General features: G+C 43.1%; 3 protein-coding genes across 3 annotated transcripts in view; 2 read left to right on the top strand and 1 right to left on the bottom strand.

Annotated features, from left to right (window-relative positions):
* Positions 1-17,033, top strand: part of LOC138060375 (BTB/POZ domain-containing adapter for CUL3-mediated RhoA degradation protein 1-like) — an 80,097-nt gene extending 63,064 nt beyond the window's left edge. Inside the window, exon 2 of the mRNA XM_068906134.1 lies at positions 15,584-17,033. Coding sequence (XP_068762235.1) covers positions 15,584-15,906 — 323 coding nt within the window. The 3' untranslated portion in view covers positions 15,907-17,033. The remainder of the gene's footprint in view (positions 1-15,583) is intronic.
* Positions 2,089-3,432, bottom strand: LOC138059673 (uncharacterized). Its single transcript, XM_068905290.1, has one exon. The coding sequence runs from the start codon at positions 3,349-3,351 to the stop codon at positions 2,089-2,091; it is 1,263 nt and encodes a 420-aa protein (XP_068761391.1). The 5' UTR covers positions 3,352-3,432.
* On the top strand, positions 5,966-17,033 carry LOC138060378 (BTB/POZ domain-containing protein KCTD4-like). The gene is made up of 2 exons (XM_068906137.1): positions 5,966-6,689; positions 15,379-17,033. Exons 1-2 carry the CDS (start codon positions 6,049-6,051, stop codon positions 15,383-15,385), a joined length of 648 nt encoding a protein of 215 aa, XP_068762238.1. The 5' UTR covers positions 5,966-6,048; the 3' UTR covers positions 15,386-17,033.
* Positions 17,034-17,442: the final 409 nt, after the last annotated feature.

The following is a 17,442-nucleotide window of genomic DNA, read 5'->3' as shown; positions in this document are numbered from 1 at the left end:
TTAATTGCCTCAAGCAAACCTAATGTCAAGGTTTTGAAGACTTGCGTTATACCTCCACTATGACTCATTCGAAATGGAGTGAGTCGTAAGAGTTGTGGTTGTTTTTATACTAATACGCACGTTTCTTATCACTGAATAAAGTGTGTAGTCAATATGTGACAACTGTGAACGTGATCCATTTGGTCTGAGAGTAAACTTTCAACGAAAAATGGTGTTCCTAAGGGACTAGGAGTTTGTGTTTGATTGCAGTTTATCTGACGACCAATACGCAGTGCAATCGTTTTGCCTTGTGAATTGTGTTTGTTTGCCTCCATTCAAATACATTTTATAATAACATAAAGGAGAAAGAAAACAAAACTAATAAATTGTGTTTATCGTCTATTTCTTGCATCGATATTGGGGAAGGATGTTTGGGAAGGGCCCATGGAAGATTTGTGGAAGATGAGGGTGGGATAATTCTGAGAATTGGTTCATGCTTAGCGTAAGAGTAAGTGGAAATTGTGCAAACAACCAGGCGCTGATTAAGGGTGCCGGGCTGGGCTTTGGATATCATATGAAGCAAGCCAGCTCAAAAGCTGCTTAATCGAGAAGTATCATGAGCACAGTGCCACGCAAGAAATTGGAGCGATCTGGTGATTGTGCTTAAAGGCGCTGTTACACTGTGCAATTTTTCGCGCAACTTGTCTTGAAATGCCAAAAACGTCGCTATACCAGTTGCAGAAACCGTTGCGTAAAGTACAATTGAGTTCTACTTTCCGCAACGGTTGCAACGAATTTTTAAAGCATTGCGTAGTGTAATATCTGTCCCCTGCAACTTGTATCGCTACGGTTTGCGGCAACAGTGTATTCAAATGTTCCCTTATCCTCATGTGATCATGGAAACGTTGCTTAGTGTAACCCCCGTAAAACAACTTGCTTCGTAAGGTGAGAACGTTTGTCGAAATGGCGTTGCGAGACATGCTGCACGCCGGAAAGATTACACAGTGTAACAGCGCCTTAAAGGATACAAATTCAAGGTTAGGAAAATATGTACTTATTATTGCCAACGAGCAAGCCGAGCGAAGACGCGAGGCTTGCGAGGCGGCCAGCTTAATGCCGTGCGAAGTATTGCAGCAGGCAGAAAAATTCTCGATCGTTGTATGAAAAGTGTAATGTAAGGCTGCGTAGTGTAATGTAAGATTCCCTGAAGATTTTAGTAGGTACCAATAAAAGCGAGTGTTTTGATGTGGGATGTCATTAGACAAACTTTCATGACGCGTGTGACTCTTGATGATCTTGTGCTCGGAGGTGAGTGAAAACACATTTTTTCCATTTCCCTGACCATTGTGTTGTGTACACTTGCCGAGCATTGCCCTCCTCCAAGCTACTCAGGGGGCTAGAAAGGGACACGTCTTACAGATGGTGGCTTCCTAAAAGCTGTGTGGAAGGCCCAAAGGTAGAAAGGGTAAAATTTTCACACTTTGAGCAAATGAAAGACATTTTCAGCTACCGGCTATGGTGCAAGATTGACAACCAGGCTTGTGCCCTGGCACGAATCAGACGAATCGCAGGGGTGGGGCTGGGCTCCTTTCATATTCGGCTAAAAAGGGGAAGAAATTCTCCCTTAGCTATGTGGTAACATAAGCAAAAAATAATAATGCATTTCACTTAGGAAATTCCACCACAGGTCGGATTCTTAAGTAGGTTTCACAATGCAACGCTAGGAGTGTCAGGATTCATTATGAATTCGGTCAATTTTAGTTCCACGTTTGTTTTTGTGTTTACCCACACTAACTTAAAGCCTCTGTCAGAATAGAAGCAATCTTTTACACGTCAGCGGAACTCACCCCGTTCTTCTCAAATTCCCTGCTGCCTAAGTACGTGTTCTAATTTATTTCATGGCATGACCAAACTGAGAGGCCATCAAGAAAGTAAGTAGCACGGAATGACCGGCAAATATCAACTAAGAAACTTATCGCACCCTTTTAAAATACCCTTTTCTGCGGACAACAAGATCGAACGCTAACTGTAAAAAAACATTCAATGCCAAGTCTGACTTTGTGATGTTGCTGACTGACTGAGCCGACTATGTTAAACTTTCTTCTGTGGTCAGTTGCCTATGTCATCAATGTGGTCTAAGAGATCAAAGTACAGTTGAAGAGCTTCCTCTGCATTTGTTGGTTGCTCCAAGTCCTCGTCTTCTAGGATCATTTCGGCCAGTTGTTTAAAGTGTGGGGAACAGCCCTTTTCCTGCGGCCGTTCTGCATACATGTCTTCAGCAATTTCAATTTCATCCATGTCGACGGGGCTTGAATAATCTTGTGTAGCTACTGATTCTGGGACAAAGTAAAGAACATCAGGCTTTCCAGAGGGGCATTCTGCATTGACAGATGGTCGGATCCTGTTAAGATTCCATTCCTGGGCCACTTTATGTAGTTCCATTTGAATGACATCCATGAAGCAGAAGTGAAGACATTCCCTTTGTATTACATCACTATCACTATACAACCCAGAATCTCGCAGGTCTTTGGAAAACTGTATCCACCACTGTGCACACCCTTTTCTGAGATGGCCCCACCACGCCTCTATTCTCTGGTTAGATGTTGATTTTCCAAACATGAAACTTTTCTCACCAGAAAAATCATCCCCAGCAGCTCTACGGAAGAAACGTTGGATGGCTGCTACGTTACAATTTTCAGTTCCTCTGTCTCCCCTTACAACTCGAGCAGTTCCCTCTATCTGTCGGACACAATCTAAATAACACTGTGCGACTATGCACGGATCATTATTTGATGAAGCAACTTCCAACCATAAAATCCTTCGGCTGAAACCGTCTATAGCACCGTGAACACAGAATCCAAATGGTTTGAGTTTATCGTACCCGTCTATATGCCAGAGGTAATTTGGACCTTTACATCGGTACACTCTTCTTCGTAGTCTCTGTCGTGAACGCAGTTCCACACCTTCTGGATCAAATATTCGTAACGTGTGGCGAACGACTTCTCTAGTAGTAGCCAGTCGGTGATGATTAACCAGCCTTTGATGCATTGCTCTATACCCAAGTAAACTTCCGCTCCCTCTCAGCTCTGCCTCCACTGCCTCGACAACCTCCTCTAGATCACTCAGGTTCTGACGTCTTGTGCACCACAGCCTCCTCAATATTCGTTTCAATTGCCTCAAACTTATCCGGATACCGTGAATACAAGCTAAAAATGAGGCTATTTCTGGAGCAGTTAGTCCTAGATCGAAATAGCCTCGTATGATTTCGTCGCGTGTTTGTAGGTCACCTCGTACTGCTGGAGAGTAATTTGGAAGCATTGCTGAAGTGCAAGACCAGTTAAGAGCTAATGAAAGCAAGAGGATGAAACCCATAGCTTCATAAAAGCATCAAAATGAACTTAATAACTTTTACCCAGACGCCATGTCGCATGTGCTTAGCTACACCAGTTCGCTTTCAACTCACCACCAAGATACTTAGGAACAGAGGAAAACAAGACATACACTGAAAAATGAGGAGCAGGAAAAAAAAGTGAGCGGCGGAAAAAAAAGTGAGCGGTGGAAAAAAAAGTGAGCGGTGGAAAAAAAAGAGAGCGGCGGAAAAAAAGTGAGCGAAAAAAAAGAGAGCGGCGGAAAAAAAGTGAGCGGTGGAAAAAAAAGTGGGCGGTGGGAAAAAAAGTGAGCGGTGGAAAAAAAAGTGAGCGGCGGAAAAAAAAAATAGTAACGGAAAAAAAAAGTGAGGGGCGGAAAAAAAAGTGAGCGGCGGAAAAAAAAAAGAGCGGCTAAAAAAAAGTGAGCGGTGGACAAAAGCAAGATTACAAAAAGAGAGCAGAGACACTTGTCTCTCACGAAAAAGGGGAGAAGAAGTAGATGTCCCTTTAAAAGCACCGTAATATAGCGATGTTTAGTGTGATGTCACCCATTGTTACTACAGTAATATGGCAAACAGAACCTAATTATCATTTTAGCAGGTTCCCGCAAAGCAGACAAAATTTTATTGGTGGAATTCTGCTCGTTTGGGAAAAAGCTTCAAAAATAAACCACCTCGAAAGGCCACACCATTTGATTTCTCACGCAAGCAAGCTGTTTTTTTTTTTAGACAAATGGTAATCTATGCATCAATAACATGACTAAAAGTGACAACTATGACAGCTATTACGTGACCGATTTTTTAGACACAGCTTCAGAGATTAAACTTCTTTATTCCGGCGTGGAACTTCAGCACTCTGCCGTTGCCAGCATCCAACTCTCTCTAGGTCTCTCAAAAACTGGCATTTGTATATGCTCTTGGCTAGCTATGATTGGTCAAAGAGCTTGAAAAATTTTACAAACGTGATCCTAACACTCATCAACCACGGCGGAAAAGCTTGTGGTAAAGACTTGCGGTACATACTTCAGCAACTGATAGCAACGGACACCGCAGTTTCCGCGGTCCTTTACACTAACCCGTGCTGGCTAACCGCAGAAAAACTAACAATAAATATCATTACGTTAAGATACCTAACAACAACAACAATTACATGTAATTGTTCTTCTTTCGAGGTGGTTTATTTTTGAAGCTTTTTCCCAAACGAGCAGAATTCCACCAATAAAATTTTGTCCGCTTTGCGGGAACCTGTTAAAATGATAATTAGGTTCTGTTTGCCATATTACTGTAGTAACAATGGGTGACATCACACTAAACATCGCTATATCATTACTTGTGGGGAGTTTCGAGAACACGTACTCAGAGCTCACATTCAGATGTTCCATTGTTCCACCGTTCCCACAATTCCATAATATACAATGGCATCGTTTTAACACTTTTGAGGTGGGTCTTCGTTTTAGATCAGTGGATCTTCGTTTTAGATCACAGGGTCTTCGTTTTAGATCAGCGGGTCTTCGTTTTAGATCAGTGGGTCTTCGTTTTAGATCACAGGGTCTTCGTTTTAGATCAGCGGGTCCTCGTTTTAGATCACAGGGTCTTCGTTTTAGATCACGGGGTCTTCGTTTTAGATCAGTGGGTCTTCGGTTTAGATCACAGGGTCTTCGTTTTAGATCAGTGGGTCTTAGGTCTTCGTTTTTGGGTCTTCGTTTTAGAAACACCCCTATTTACAGGCGAAAAAGTTGTCTCACCTGCCAGGGTCACCTTACCTGCCGAGGCGAGACAACTCGCCTCCCCGAGTTGTCTCGCCCACCTCATGTAAACGGTTGATAGAAGTTTTTAAACAAATGAGTGGAAAAATATCTCGCCAAGGGTAACTCGGGCGGAGGGTTGTCTCGGGTACCCGAGACCATATAAACAGGCCCATGTATGAACGGTACAGTAGCGATAGCGGCACGATAATCACAAATTCATGGCTGGCAGATTGAGGTTAATTCGTCTCATTGACGCTGGATGAATGTTTGCTGTTGGGTGGCCTTAGAGGGAGCGTAATCGAACAAGCACTCTGATTTTGTTTGGGAATTTGACGAAGGTGTGACTGAGCAGCAGCTTCTGACATCTTTACACCTCAATGCCTCGAGTCATCTTGAAACTGCTCCAGGGACTCGTAAAGTTCTTTAAATTTTTTCAGTTCTAATTCTAGGACTTGAATGCAATTTTCGTATTTCTCCAGTTTACGTTTGCATTTGTAACAAATAATAGTTGCGTGAAACGCTTCGACAAAAAAACTCAGAAACGATGTATCGCACAGACTTGAGTACTGGTGAGGTGATTTATGAATTTGTCTCCTACAACATTCCAAGTTTTCGGCTTATTTCATTGAACAGTTTCGATTTTATTTTTTTGTTACGTGACACTGACAACGATTAATTCACTCCACCGTGAGAATTTCCCAGTAGAGTGACCGGTAAATATTGTACAAATATTTTTATCACGTGGATAAAACCGGTGTGCCCAAGTTTCTAAATTACTAACTTACTCTGGAAGTCAATCAAAATAAGTTGGTTTGCATGGAAGTGACGTTTTTAACGGCCTGTACCAGAGGTTTTCCTCGCCTCTTCGTGACTCGCTCTTTTCATAGCGAGAAAATAACCTCTGGAACCCAGGGTAAAGAAAACGATAACCACAAAGTGGTTTTTCTAAACACAATGCACAAATTTCGCAAATTGATGGTTATAATTTTGGGTTATTCCCTTGTTTGTCCCATGAAGAGCGCCTTTGTCGAATGCGGTTCGCCTACGTGTTCAAAGGATTCTAAACGTTGTAAACACGGATCCAAAATGTCTGCTGATGAAAAGAAGGCCAAAACACCTAGCTACGAAGCACTGGAAGAAGCTCTTGGCTTTATGAAGAAAGCTTACGACATAATACATCAGCAAGCTGAGGATGTTCGCAAGGAAAAGGAAGCCTTTGAATCTGTTGCTAAAAAACTTGATTATGTTCACTTCTCTTCCACCGTCGAGCTAAATGTAGGCGGTCAGCATTTCACCACAAGCCTCCAAACGCTGACAAAAGACACAGGTTCAATGCTACGTGCTATGTTCTCTGGAAGATTCGATATGAAACCGGCTGAAGATGGTTCGTACTTTATTGATCGCGATGGAACGCACTTCCGGTATATCCTGAATTATCTGCGCACTGGTCGACTCCTTCTTCCGGCGGATGAGTTGGTCCAAAAGGAATTGCTTCAGGAAGCTCAGTTCTATCAAATCCGTGGTATCGTCGATGGACTGCTCGTAAAGCTCCCTCAATCGTTCTTAGAGTCTAAAATTTTGTCTGACGAGCAAAAGTAACCTGCGATCAGGCTCTATTTTAGTTTCGCGTGGTACGTAATGTGGAGTTGGCGAAACGAAAAATAGAGCCTGACCAAATTCCTCTTCGAAATTCCTTCCGCCCACTTTTTTTGATTGATTGACATGTCCTTCATCGGCCAATCAAATTTACATCCATTACACCAATACACGCGTGGACGGCAGAATTCACGCTATTTTGTTTTGACCAGAGTTAATTACCGTGGGAGGAATATTATGAACGAATTCGAAAGTTACCGTTGGCTTTAATTTGAGAAAAACACATTTAAAGCATGGGGAATGTTTTCGACGACTATATTGCGGCAAAGGCCGGTGTAATTCTCCCTCTGAACTTCACTGAATATGCAATCTTTTGAGCTTGACATCTTAATTTGTAATTGAGATAACCTAGCATTTTGTCGTTGGACGGTTTGGCAATAGATTTCTAAAGTGAAAAAAGAGAAATACATTATTCCTTTAACGTGTTTGCCCATGAAGGTTTCTTTGGTGATTATTATTATTATTATTATTATTATTATTATTATTAGTATTATGATTATTATTATTTAAAAAATTATAGCGTGCAAATTAAGCGGGTAACGCAAGGCGCAGTAGAACAAGACAACAGATGTATTTGCGTTTTTTGAGGGGAACACTGCCTTGACACTGGTTAGCCTATGCGACTTCCGGATTGCGTGACATAGAACAACCTCACTTATCTGCCTAGCACTACGAGCTGAGTGGTAAACAGCACGTGCTGGATCGGACAAGAGTATTGGTTAGCAAGCAATGTACAAAGGCAAACGAGGCAACAAGCTTGGGGGAAGTCGCTGCGCAGACTTAACCACCACAGATGCGTGCAAGGCACTGCATCCCTCCAAGCCAAACACGCGGAAACTTAGATACTGGTCGGTAACAGAGGCAATCTTAGGGGTGACTGAATGCAATACACTCTTTGGAGTACAATATAGAGCTGGTAGCAGTCAGAAGACCAGCGACCGATTACCTTAATAAGCCAATCTGGCACGCCGGCAGCAGCAGCCAGGGCAAGTAAACTCGCTACAGCGGAGAAATGCAAAAAACGCTAAAGTAAAAGCAGCCCAGGTCATAGAAAAATCCCTAGGACTTAGCCAGGACTGCAATATAGGACGGATAGCGCAAGGCACCCGAGGGGTAACCGGCTGGTCACGAATTTGTGTGTCGCCCTGAAATCAGAGAATGCCGTTAAGAACAGAAGCTTGCCCTTTAGGGGATCGGGGAAACTCGCTGTAAGATGGAGGCTACGAACCGCCGCTAAATAAAGTTTAATTGTGCTATGACGCACTGATCTAGCTAAATAGGAAGCGAAGTAAATGAGTGTGCCTTAAGAAGCTGGTAACACTTCCCCTGAAGGGCTTTGGAGACGATTCATGAGGCAAAATGTTAAGAGATGCTTTTCCCCAGAGCTGTAAGCGTGATTGGTATTCTTTGCGAGGCTCCAGCTAGCGTAGGTTAGGACCTCAGCCCTCAAAGGGTCATTAGCGAAGGCGGGATGGTACAAGGCATCTGCTCTGCGACTGGGGCTAGAGCCCGAAAACGCTGCATCAGCGGGAGAGCGCATCAGCAAAGCCGTTAGAAACCCCGGGAACATGACGGGCCCGTACCAAAAAATTGTGTTTCATGGAAATGAGAACTAAACATCGTACCAAACCCATGATACGCGGGGACTTGGAATGCCCTGAATTAATTATAGAGACCACAGACTCGTTATCACAACAGAACTGAAGGCGTTTTCCCGTGAAAAAGGGGTGCCATATCGCACAGGCGACAACAATGGGGAGAAGTTCCTGCCATTCAATACTAATACCCCTAACCCTATAAAGGCGCAAGTGGGGAGGCCAACGACCTTGGAACCAGTGACCCTTAAGAAAACGCCAAAACCCACCGAGCTGACAACAGTCGAGGAAGAAGGAACGCCCGTTCCAATCGCTAAGAAAAACCTTGCACATATTTATGTCCTTAAAGAACTCCCGATTGAGGCGGATATGGTGGAAGCGACTGGGGACCACTCTGGTCAGATTGATTATGCGTTGAAGGAAAGTCCTGCCCGGAACGACTACCTTACATGCAAATTGAAGGGTGCCAATTAACGTCTGTAGCTCTTGCAAGCGCACCGAACGGCGTTTTTTGAACGAGGCTAGGAGATCCCGGATACGTGATAATTTATCGTCGGGGGGCGAGCCTCCATGCGAACCGAGTCTAGGACAATGCCCAAGAACTTGAACTCAAGGACTTGAGAAGGGCCTATAGTTTTGGATGGTACCACAGGGGCGTTGAGCGACATGAAACCCCGGAGAAACGTGCTAAAACTCTGGAGACACAACACTTTTGAGGGTTCTGCGATAAAGAAATCGTCTAAGATATGAATAACGTGTTGAAGGCCGTACTTGTGCTTACGGTCCATTCGATACCACAGGACAGTTGGTTGAAAACGAATCCATCGATTCGCTCTGACGAAGGGCTAACGCTCGAAACATCAGCTTTTAGAATCCCTGTACGGTGGTCAATTTACATTATCAACTCCGTTGATAAAACCAAATTTTTGTGTACTACTTCCCCACCGACGCAGCACCACAGTTTCTTTAGAAACTACCCCCCTTAGCCACGAAGGCCCCCTTACCAAGAGACTGGATGATGCTAATGGCGTCGTCCACCCTAACGTATGACAAAGAGAACGGATCCTTGGGTATGTGATCGTTAATGTTATCTCCCTGCGAGTATTAAAGATGGTAGTCCGCCATTCAGGGGAGTGTTTCGTGGGAACTACCCCAACCGGGTGACATTTTAAGGCAGGGAGAGGCGGTGAAGAGTAGGGCCCTGCTACCCGCTCAAGCTTTACTTCCTTGTTCAAATTGAGGGTAACCGCCTCTGGATGATCAGGTTGGGGGAAACCCGGGGGGAGCGGGGACCAGAGTAACCTACGTGCGCACCTTGCCTGAGTATACGAAGCAGATTAGATACAAATGTACGGTTGGGAGCCTGAGGGCTTGTTGAAGTCGAAGCATACAGTTTTCTGTTGGGATCAGCGGAAGGACAGTTGTCCTGAGTTCTGTAGGGACTCGAGCAAACGGAGCAATGGGGCTTAGCTAAACCCGAAAATGTTAAGGTCCACAGCTCCAGGTCTACGGTGTCCCGACCGGTGTCCCAGCTAATGGACAGGTTATGCGCAGCGCGCTGGCGGAACTGCGAATACCAAGCCATGCCCTTAAACTTAGTTACCGCCTTGCTTATAATTTGCTGGTATTTGATTAGCTCAAGTGCTCTTCGAGGGTAGGCAGCGACTAAGACCAGCATGAATGCAGTATAGGCATCCAACCATTTTTGGAAGGAGTCCATTGTGGGTCTCCGCTTCCTTACCATGGTAACAGAGGAATCCATGGGGCCTAGGGCCGAGTCGTCCAACCTTAGCTGAAGTTCGGGGGTATGGGTCTCATTAAGCGATTCGGGTAACAACAACGCAAGGTCTACGTGTACTCACCGCGTAAGATTCTGTCCTCCAGATTACGGTCGACTGGCCGGGAAGGACCCAAAGGTGAGGCCATTCCGGGAGTACGAGGGCGTGGAACCGCTTGAGGTGAAGATTCCGGTCGTTACAGCCTACGAAAGGCTTCAAGCGCATTGGAAACCGATTCCGCAACGATCTCTTCAATGGCAGCACGTTGGGCTGGACTTACGGGAGTAGAGCCGTTGGGATCTTCCACAGGCGTTGCTGGCTCGTCGAACAACTCGCCGATAGAAGAGGACGAGTCTTCGTTCGACTGGGCGGTCCTCGATGTCTCGTTCGTGGACGGGTGCGGACGTCTTTGAAGCCGTTTGGACCTGATTCACGGAGTTTGCTCGCGTGCGAACGGCGTTGGAAGTCGAGCGACGGCTTCTAGTGGTTGCCTTCTTGACCCTAGACGATTGCTTTTGCTCACGGGCGACTGCCTTGGGATTGTTGTAAAAAGTAAAAAAAGCCACATCTACTTTTTGCAATATAACCATCTCAACTTCTAACGCAATATTGTTGCGCGAGAAGTTGCACGAAAAATGTTGCCCGTATTACTGGGCCTTAAGGGAAATAAGTCTTGCCGCTGACTTCTGTAGACGCTGTAATTTGGCGACGTTAACCGCAGGCAAGCTGTACGGGAGACTATTGCAATAATCAATGCGACTAATAATAAAGGCATGCACCAGTATTTGGGTAGCTTCCATAGTTAGCAACTTTCGAATGTGCCTGATGTTGTATATGTGAAAGTAAGCAGCTCTACACGTTTTGTTAATGTGATCATGGAGAGTAAGGCTCGTATCCATGCACGTTCCAAGGTTCCTTGCGGAGATGACCGGAGAGACGGTATCACTACCGGTTAGATGAATCAAGTTTCGGTTTTGTTGTCATTTAACCTGAGCTTGTCAGTGAGCATCCATGCTCTTATTTCTTCGACGCGTCTATCCATGGCTTTGATAGCCTGTGCCTGACCAGTGCCACCTGGTGAAAAGGCAAGGTATATCTGAGTATCGTCAGCGTAGGCGTGAACATTGGTTAGGTTGTTGTCAATTATCTGAAATAGTTTGCTAGAATAAACCGTGAAAAGTAATGGTCCTAAACAAGAACCTTCAGGAACTCCATAGTGAAGATTGAATTCAACAGAAAGATGTCCATCCAAGGTTACACGTTGGCGTCTCTTCGATAGGTAGGAGGAAAACCAACCTAAAGCAGTCCCCTTAATACCAAAACTCCTCTCGAGACGTGAAAGCAAAATGCTGTGATCAACCGTATCAAACGCCGCACTTAAATTGAGTAAGACCAACAGGGTAACTTGCTGACTGTTCCTATTAATTAGCAGATTATGCACTTTTAACAATGCCGTTTCAGTACTGTGGTCTTTACGATAAGCTGACTGGAGTGTCGGAAAAAGGTCAAAATGCACCAAGTAATCTTGCAGTTGATCAACTACAGCCCGCTCTGTTAGTTTGGATACAAATTTCAAATTACTGACCGGTCTTAGGTTTTTAAAATCCGTATCCAACCCTTCTTTGTTCAACAAGGGAGTTACAAGGATCTGCTCCCAATCAAGAGGAAGTAGCCATTCGATAAAGGACAGTTAATCACCAATGATGTTGGCATTGGATCCATGGAACACTTTCCTCACTTGTTTATGAGATTGAGTGTACCGTTTCGCTATCGGATGGCTATTAGAAACCATTCAAAGCTCGGATAAACACAACTTTAATAACACTGCACGATGCAATACAACATGGCGGATCTCTCTCCTAGATACCCATAACTCCGCGCGTTACAAAGGTCCGCATAGCACACTTATAAGACTCTACATCCCTTCCTTTCCATGCAGTATTACAGTATTGTAAACAAAGCGGCGTTACAATAAAGTTTATCAACAAGCTGTTTCTATCAATCAAAGTCGATAAACACGAGTTTAGTTAAGCTTTTAAAGTGCCCCTAACCCAAAAATATTTTTTTCGCTAAAATGAATCTTTGCACCCGTTCCAAACGCATTGCGGCCATTTTTTCCTTTTTCTAACAAATCCTGCCTTTTTACAGGCTTCAAAACTTGCGAAAAGCCAAGCATCTTTGGTTCAAGACCGAGTCAGAAGTGGAGTGGGTCTATTCCTGATTTGACGTTACAATCTACTTTGCATGCATGTTTACAAAGAGTTAATGCAATGTAAATCAGGAATAGACCCACTCCCCTTCTGACTCGGTCGTGAACCAAAGATGCTTGGTTTTTTGCAAGTTTTTAAGCCTATAAAAAGGCAGGATTTGTTACAAAAGGGGGAAAAAAGGCCGGAATGTGTTTCGAACAGGTGCAGAGATTCATTTTAGCGAAAAAAATATTTTGGGGTTAGGGGCACTTTAAACAGTTCCTAGGCTTCCCTAGAATCTTTCGGGGGATCTAATGATGCACCTAGGTCTCTCTACCACTCCTGGTTTATCTTCAGACTTTGTGTTTGCTGGAACTGATTCAGTGGCTGGTTCAGGCTCGCTCACTGACAGATACGGTTTCACCGACGAATTATCTCTCTTGTACACAAAAATTTTGGTTTTATCAACGGAGTTGATTATGTAAATTGACTACCGTACAAGGATTCTAAAAGCTGACGTTTCGAGCGATAGCCTTTCGCCAGAGCGAATCTTCGTGGCTAAGACCGACCTCAAGTCTGCCTTCCGATTGATACCCGTCCACCCCAATGATTGGAACTTGCTGGATATCTACTGGCAGTCCCGTTATTTTGTGGATATGTATCTGCCCTTTGGTTTGCGTAGTTCCCCTTTTCTTTTCAACCAAATGTCCTATGGTATCGACATAGTACCTGAGATTCAAATTGGGATCACTCTGATTCAATCTGGACAGCGCTTCTGCCAGGTTGGTTTTTCCGGGTCTGTACACTACTCGGTAGTTGTGGCACTGCAAACGAAGAACCCATCGCTCGATGCTTCCCGATGGTTTGGTTCAACCCTTCTACTTCTAAAAATGCACTCGAGAGGTTTATGGTCCGTCTCTAATTCAAAGTCACGCCCACACACATATAAGTTGAACTGTTCACTTGCCCCATACCAGAGGGAGGGCTTCTTTTTCTGTCTGAGCGTACCGTCTTTCGACCTCAGTAAGGTTACGCGAGGCATACGACACAGGTCTCCATTCCCCTTCTTGAAACTGGAGTAACACTGCTTTCAGACCGTCTGGTCCTGCGTCTGCCACTATCCTTGTCTTGCAATCCCCTCTGAGATAAAACCAGTGCTTTCGCTGATGTCATGAGACTTTTGAGCTCTTCGAATGCCTTTTGTTTTTGTTGTTTATCCTGAACTTCTTGTCCTATACCACGGGACTTTAGGCCCAGCAACCATAGCCCTAGTTTTTATTGGGGCGTGACGATTGATAACATTAGTTAGAGTATCTTGGTATATTCGAACGAGCGCATCTTATTCCACACTGTCGCAAGATGATCTTGAATTGTGGGTTCCGAACATAGCGTAGACGCTGCGGTATCATCTCTAAGACATTGTGTGTCTATGGATTTAAACTTCTTATAACTAATACTCTTAACCGTCAAATCAGGTTTACATTTACGTAACGTGCACATAACTGAAGCATGATCTGCGAAGAAACGACCAACACAGGGCAAACATTCGAAGATTTGTTCTGAAGAACGAGTTATGACCAAATCCAGAGTATGACTATGGATGTGCGTAGGTTGATTAACGTACTGACGTAGTCCAACAGAATCAAGGATCAGGATTGTTCCGAATTTTGACATGGATGTTAAAATCACCCAATATCAGAAACTGATAGAACATTGCACCGGTATCGGAGAGGTCATGAGTTGGAATCCAGCTAAGCCGCCAGATTTTTTTAGGTGTCTATGTGAGACAATTGCTTAAATTGTTCAGATAAGTACGAGGATTACTTCAATCTTTCAACTTACATGATGTAAAATATGTCGGATAGTTAATATGAAGTTTAGAAGGGAGAACGGTAAATGGAGAGCATGCGGTGAAAGATATTTGTTGAGTTCAATCCGTGCCCTGAATTCTACACTACCAACTGAGCTATGAAGGCACTCGTTTGGAAGTAAGTCAAATTGTTGGGCTCATGTGTTCCTGTGAAAGGAATCAATGAATGGAAATAAGTGTATTTATTATATAGATACTGATGAAATACCAGGACTTCTCCTTTTACTAAAAAATCATATCTTCACCGCGCGCAGTGAACATATCATTTTTATCTTTCACATGTGAGAATATAGGTGTCGTCATGGTAACGAACACGATTAGCCAATAAAACGCGAGCTTCGTCTTCATTGTAAGTTACTTTTGTGCTTCAATGTATTTATTCTCGACTACTATAACATTTTTATTGCAAAATTTTACATTATCATGATTTGCTTTTCATAACTTTCATATCTTGTTTCATGTTACACGACATGCGTGTTTTAGTAGTTGGTGGCCACTTTTTCATCATTTCGAATTTCGAAAATGAATAAAACAAGTTGTTTTAAATCTTGACATTTCATCAATATCTATATAATAAACAGAACATTACATGGGCGCTTTGGGATACGAATTTTATCTTCTCGTGCTGAAAGTATCTCTCACTCGTTCGCTTCGCTCACTCGTGAGAGATACTTTCAGCACTCGAAGATAAAATTCGTATCCCCGCGCGGCCATGTAATATCATCTATTTATTAAAAACTGGATCATTGAATAATGCTCGATTTCCAGACGCAAAGAACCAGGGTGCGAAAAATAAGACAGGGTAGCATCGAGGACAAGTGACTGGATATTAGATGTCGTGTGTTCGATAAAGCTTGGAATTCTTTGAAATCACAGTAGAAGTGTGGAAAAAGTTGTTGTAATCCTCGTCTGAGTCACTACCCGACAGATAAAAAAATCACCAAGGATTGAGTTGATCACAGCTGGATTGCATTTGTAAATGACTTGATTGTGATTCACTAACCGTTCTCCATGTTGGGAAGCACTACCAAAATTGCGATCTGTAACGACGTTCTGGTCAGCGGTAAAGCAAAGCGCTTTTTTAATTGTATTTTTAATAATTTATTTATTTATTTGTTGATGTTTATTATTTTTCGGTGTTCCGTGACGTTCCGGTGTTCCGTTGTACTTGGTTTTAGCACATGCCGCTTCAACAGGATTTGAACCTATGACCTCTGCGATGCCTGTGCAATGCTCTACCAACTGAGCTATGAAGCCACTCGGATGGGAGCTCATCGATTTGTCGGACTCATGTGTTCCTGTGAAAGGACTCCAATGAAATAAATGTGTAATTTGAAGTGCGGGTGATAGACGAAAGGGAAAAGTGATCCTCACACTTATGCTACCATTTGTGTTTTTTAGGTTTAACAGGATTTAAGAGGTGTGAGAAGTTCTTCTTATTCAGCCTTGTAAACCAATCAGGAGCTGGACCAACAAAGATCAAACTCAAGGGTTCTTCAAACGACTGTGGAATCTGCTGTAACAGTTCATATGGACCCACGTTTGGAGGCAACAATGACCTTTATATAAGTAGTGACGCAAATACCAATGCCAATAGCTGCAGTAACTTAAACGACACGTATGAATGCCCCCCTAATATGGTTGACGATTCATTTTTAGCGGGCAGCTGCAATTTTTACGTCCATGAGCTGGAAGTGTTTGTCTTTAAAAACGAGCTTGCCTAAGTGCCTTGAATGGTTTGACTATCCCTGCAATAAGTCTGTTAGAATAAGACAAGAGCCTTTTGTCGTTTAAACACCCGAAAAATTAGTTTTGACTGTGGGACTGTTTCCACTATAAAAGTGTGTTTTAATCCTTCAATGGACGTGTTGCTGACTTTTCATGAAATGCTTTAGAGTTACTACCTATTCAAAGGACGAAAAGTTGGTACTTTAAGCTCTCTTTATAATGGACGTTCTACCTGTCAGCGTTGCAATTATCAAATAGACTAACAGCAGTGATATGCGTATCATGTTCTCTTAACTTAACCACATTGATCTAATTAATTCATTGAGACCAGTAGTTGATAGTTGAAAGCAATCAAACAGTACGAGAACTCAACGAAGATTAAGAACTTCTTCCGGCCGGAAAGGGAAAAAACTGTAACTGTAACTGTTAATGTCTTTCATCGTAAAGCTAAAGCCTTCAATTCGGACTTTAGAACGAGGTAAAGTGCTGAATTTTTGTAATGGCAATATTTTCAAGTAATGGGGAACTTGGTCATGCATCGTGGATTGAGATGTAGAAAGCCAGGAGTTCGACAGATTTCCGGCTCTCCCTTATTCTTTATGCCCGTGTCAATATTCACAATATATCGGAAATGGTGTCTGAAATTGCAAAGCAAAGTGAAATGAAAAACTGGTGCAACGCGACACACGGGATGTATTCAAGTACACTTCTTTTGCCAAAGAAGCAAATTCAAGGTTTTGACACAGCGTGAGTAACAACAATTCATTGATGGCGGAGATGCACGTTATATTTTAAGCAAATAAAGTAAACCAAAAAATTGTTTGGAATTCTATCAGGCTAGGGAATTGCAAGTTTTGGGCCATTTTTATGTAAGCTTTCGGACAAAATAAGAGTAAAATAGTTTTATTCCAGCAACACAGTCACATCAGTAGCGGATCCAGACCAAGAGCCAATTGAATTAGCGGTGATCAATGACCAAAGGAAAATCTTTTTTTTTTCCTTATTCCATAGATGTAAGCAAGTCGCGCTTAAATTTAAGAAGCAAACTGCGTCAGTGATGTATTACAGTACACAGTGATGTATTACAGTTCAAAGTGTAGAATAAAAGTTGTAAGAATTGTAATGACAAACCTTTCACTGCCAAAATCGTATCAGCAAAAAAGAAAATTTGGTTTTATCCAACGTTATCATAAAAGTAAATTAACCACCGTACGAAATATTTGTTGGCTGACGTTTCGAGAGTTGGCTAACCAATTCGTTCTGACGAAGGGCTAATGTTCGAAACGTTTATTTACCATTATCAGCTCGTTTGGTAAAACCACATTTTCTTGTTTTCCTCCCCCCGGACGCAGCGCCATAGTTCCTTTAGAAACTAATCCCTTCAGAGCATTAACAGTTTCAAAGTAGAACACTGCTGCTTGAGGCAGCTAGTGTTACCCAAAGCTGTTTCTCCTACTGAGCCCCCATCCGGAATAGCACTTGTAAACCTCGCAAAAAAGGAAAGAAAACAAGCGCGAGTTGTCAGTGGGTCA

Source organism: Montipora capricornis, chromosome 8 (genome assembly GCF_036669925.1).
Source record: "Montipora capricornis isolate CH-2021 chromosome 8, ASM3666992v2, whole genome shotgun sequence".
Taxonomy (NCBI): Eukaryota; Metazoa; Cnidaria; class Anthozoa; order Scleractinia; family Acroporidae; genus Montipora; species Montipora capricornis.
This window is presented reverse-complemented; position numbering and strand designations above follow the sequence as displayed.

Bases quoted from the DNA above. Each gene is read 5' to 3' on its own strand.
- LOC138060378 (XM_068906137.1), top strand. From the start codon at position 6,049: ATGCACAAATTTCGCAAATTGATGGTTATAATTTTGGGTTATTCCCTT.
- LOC138059673 (XM_068905290.1), bottom strand. From the start codon at position 3,351: ATGGGTTTCATCCTCTTGCTTTCATTAGCTCTTAACTGGTCTTGCACT.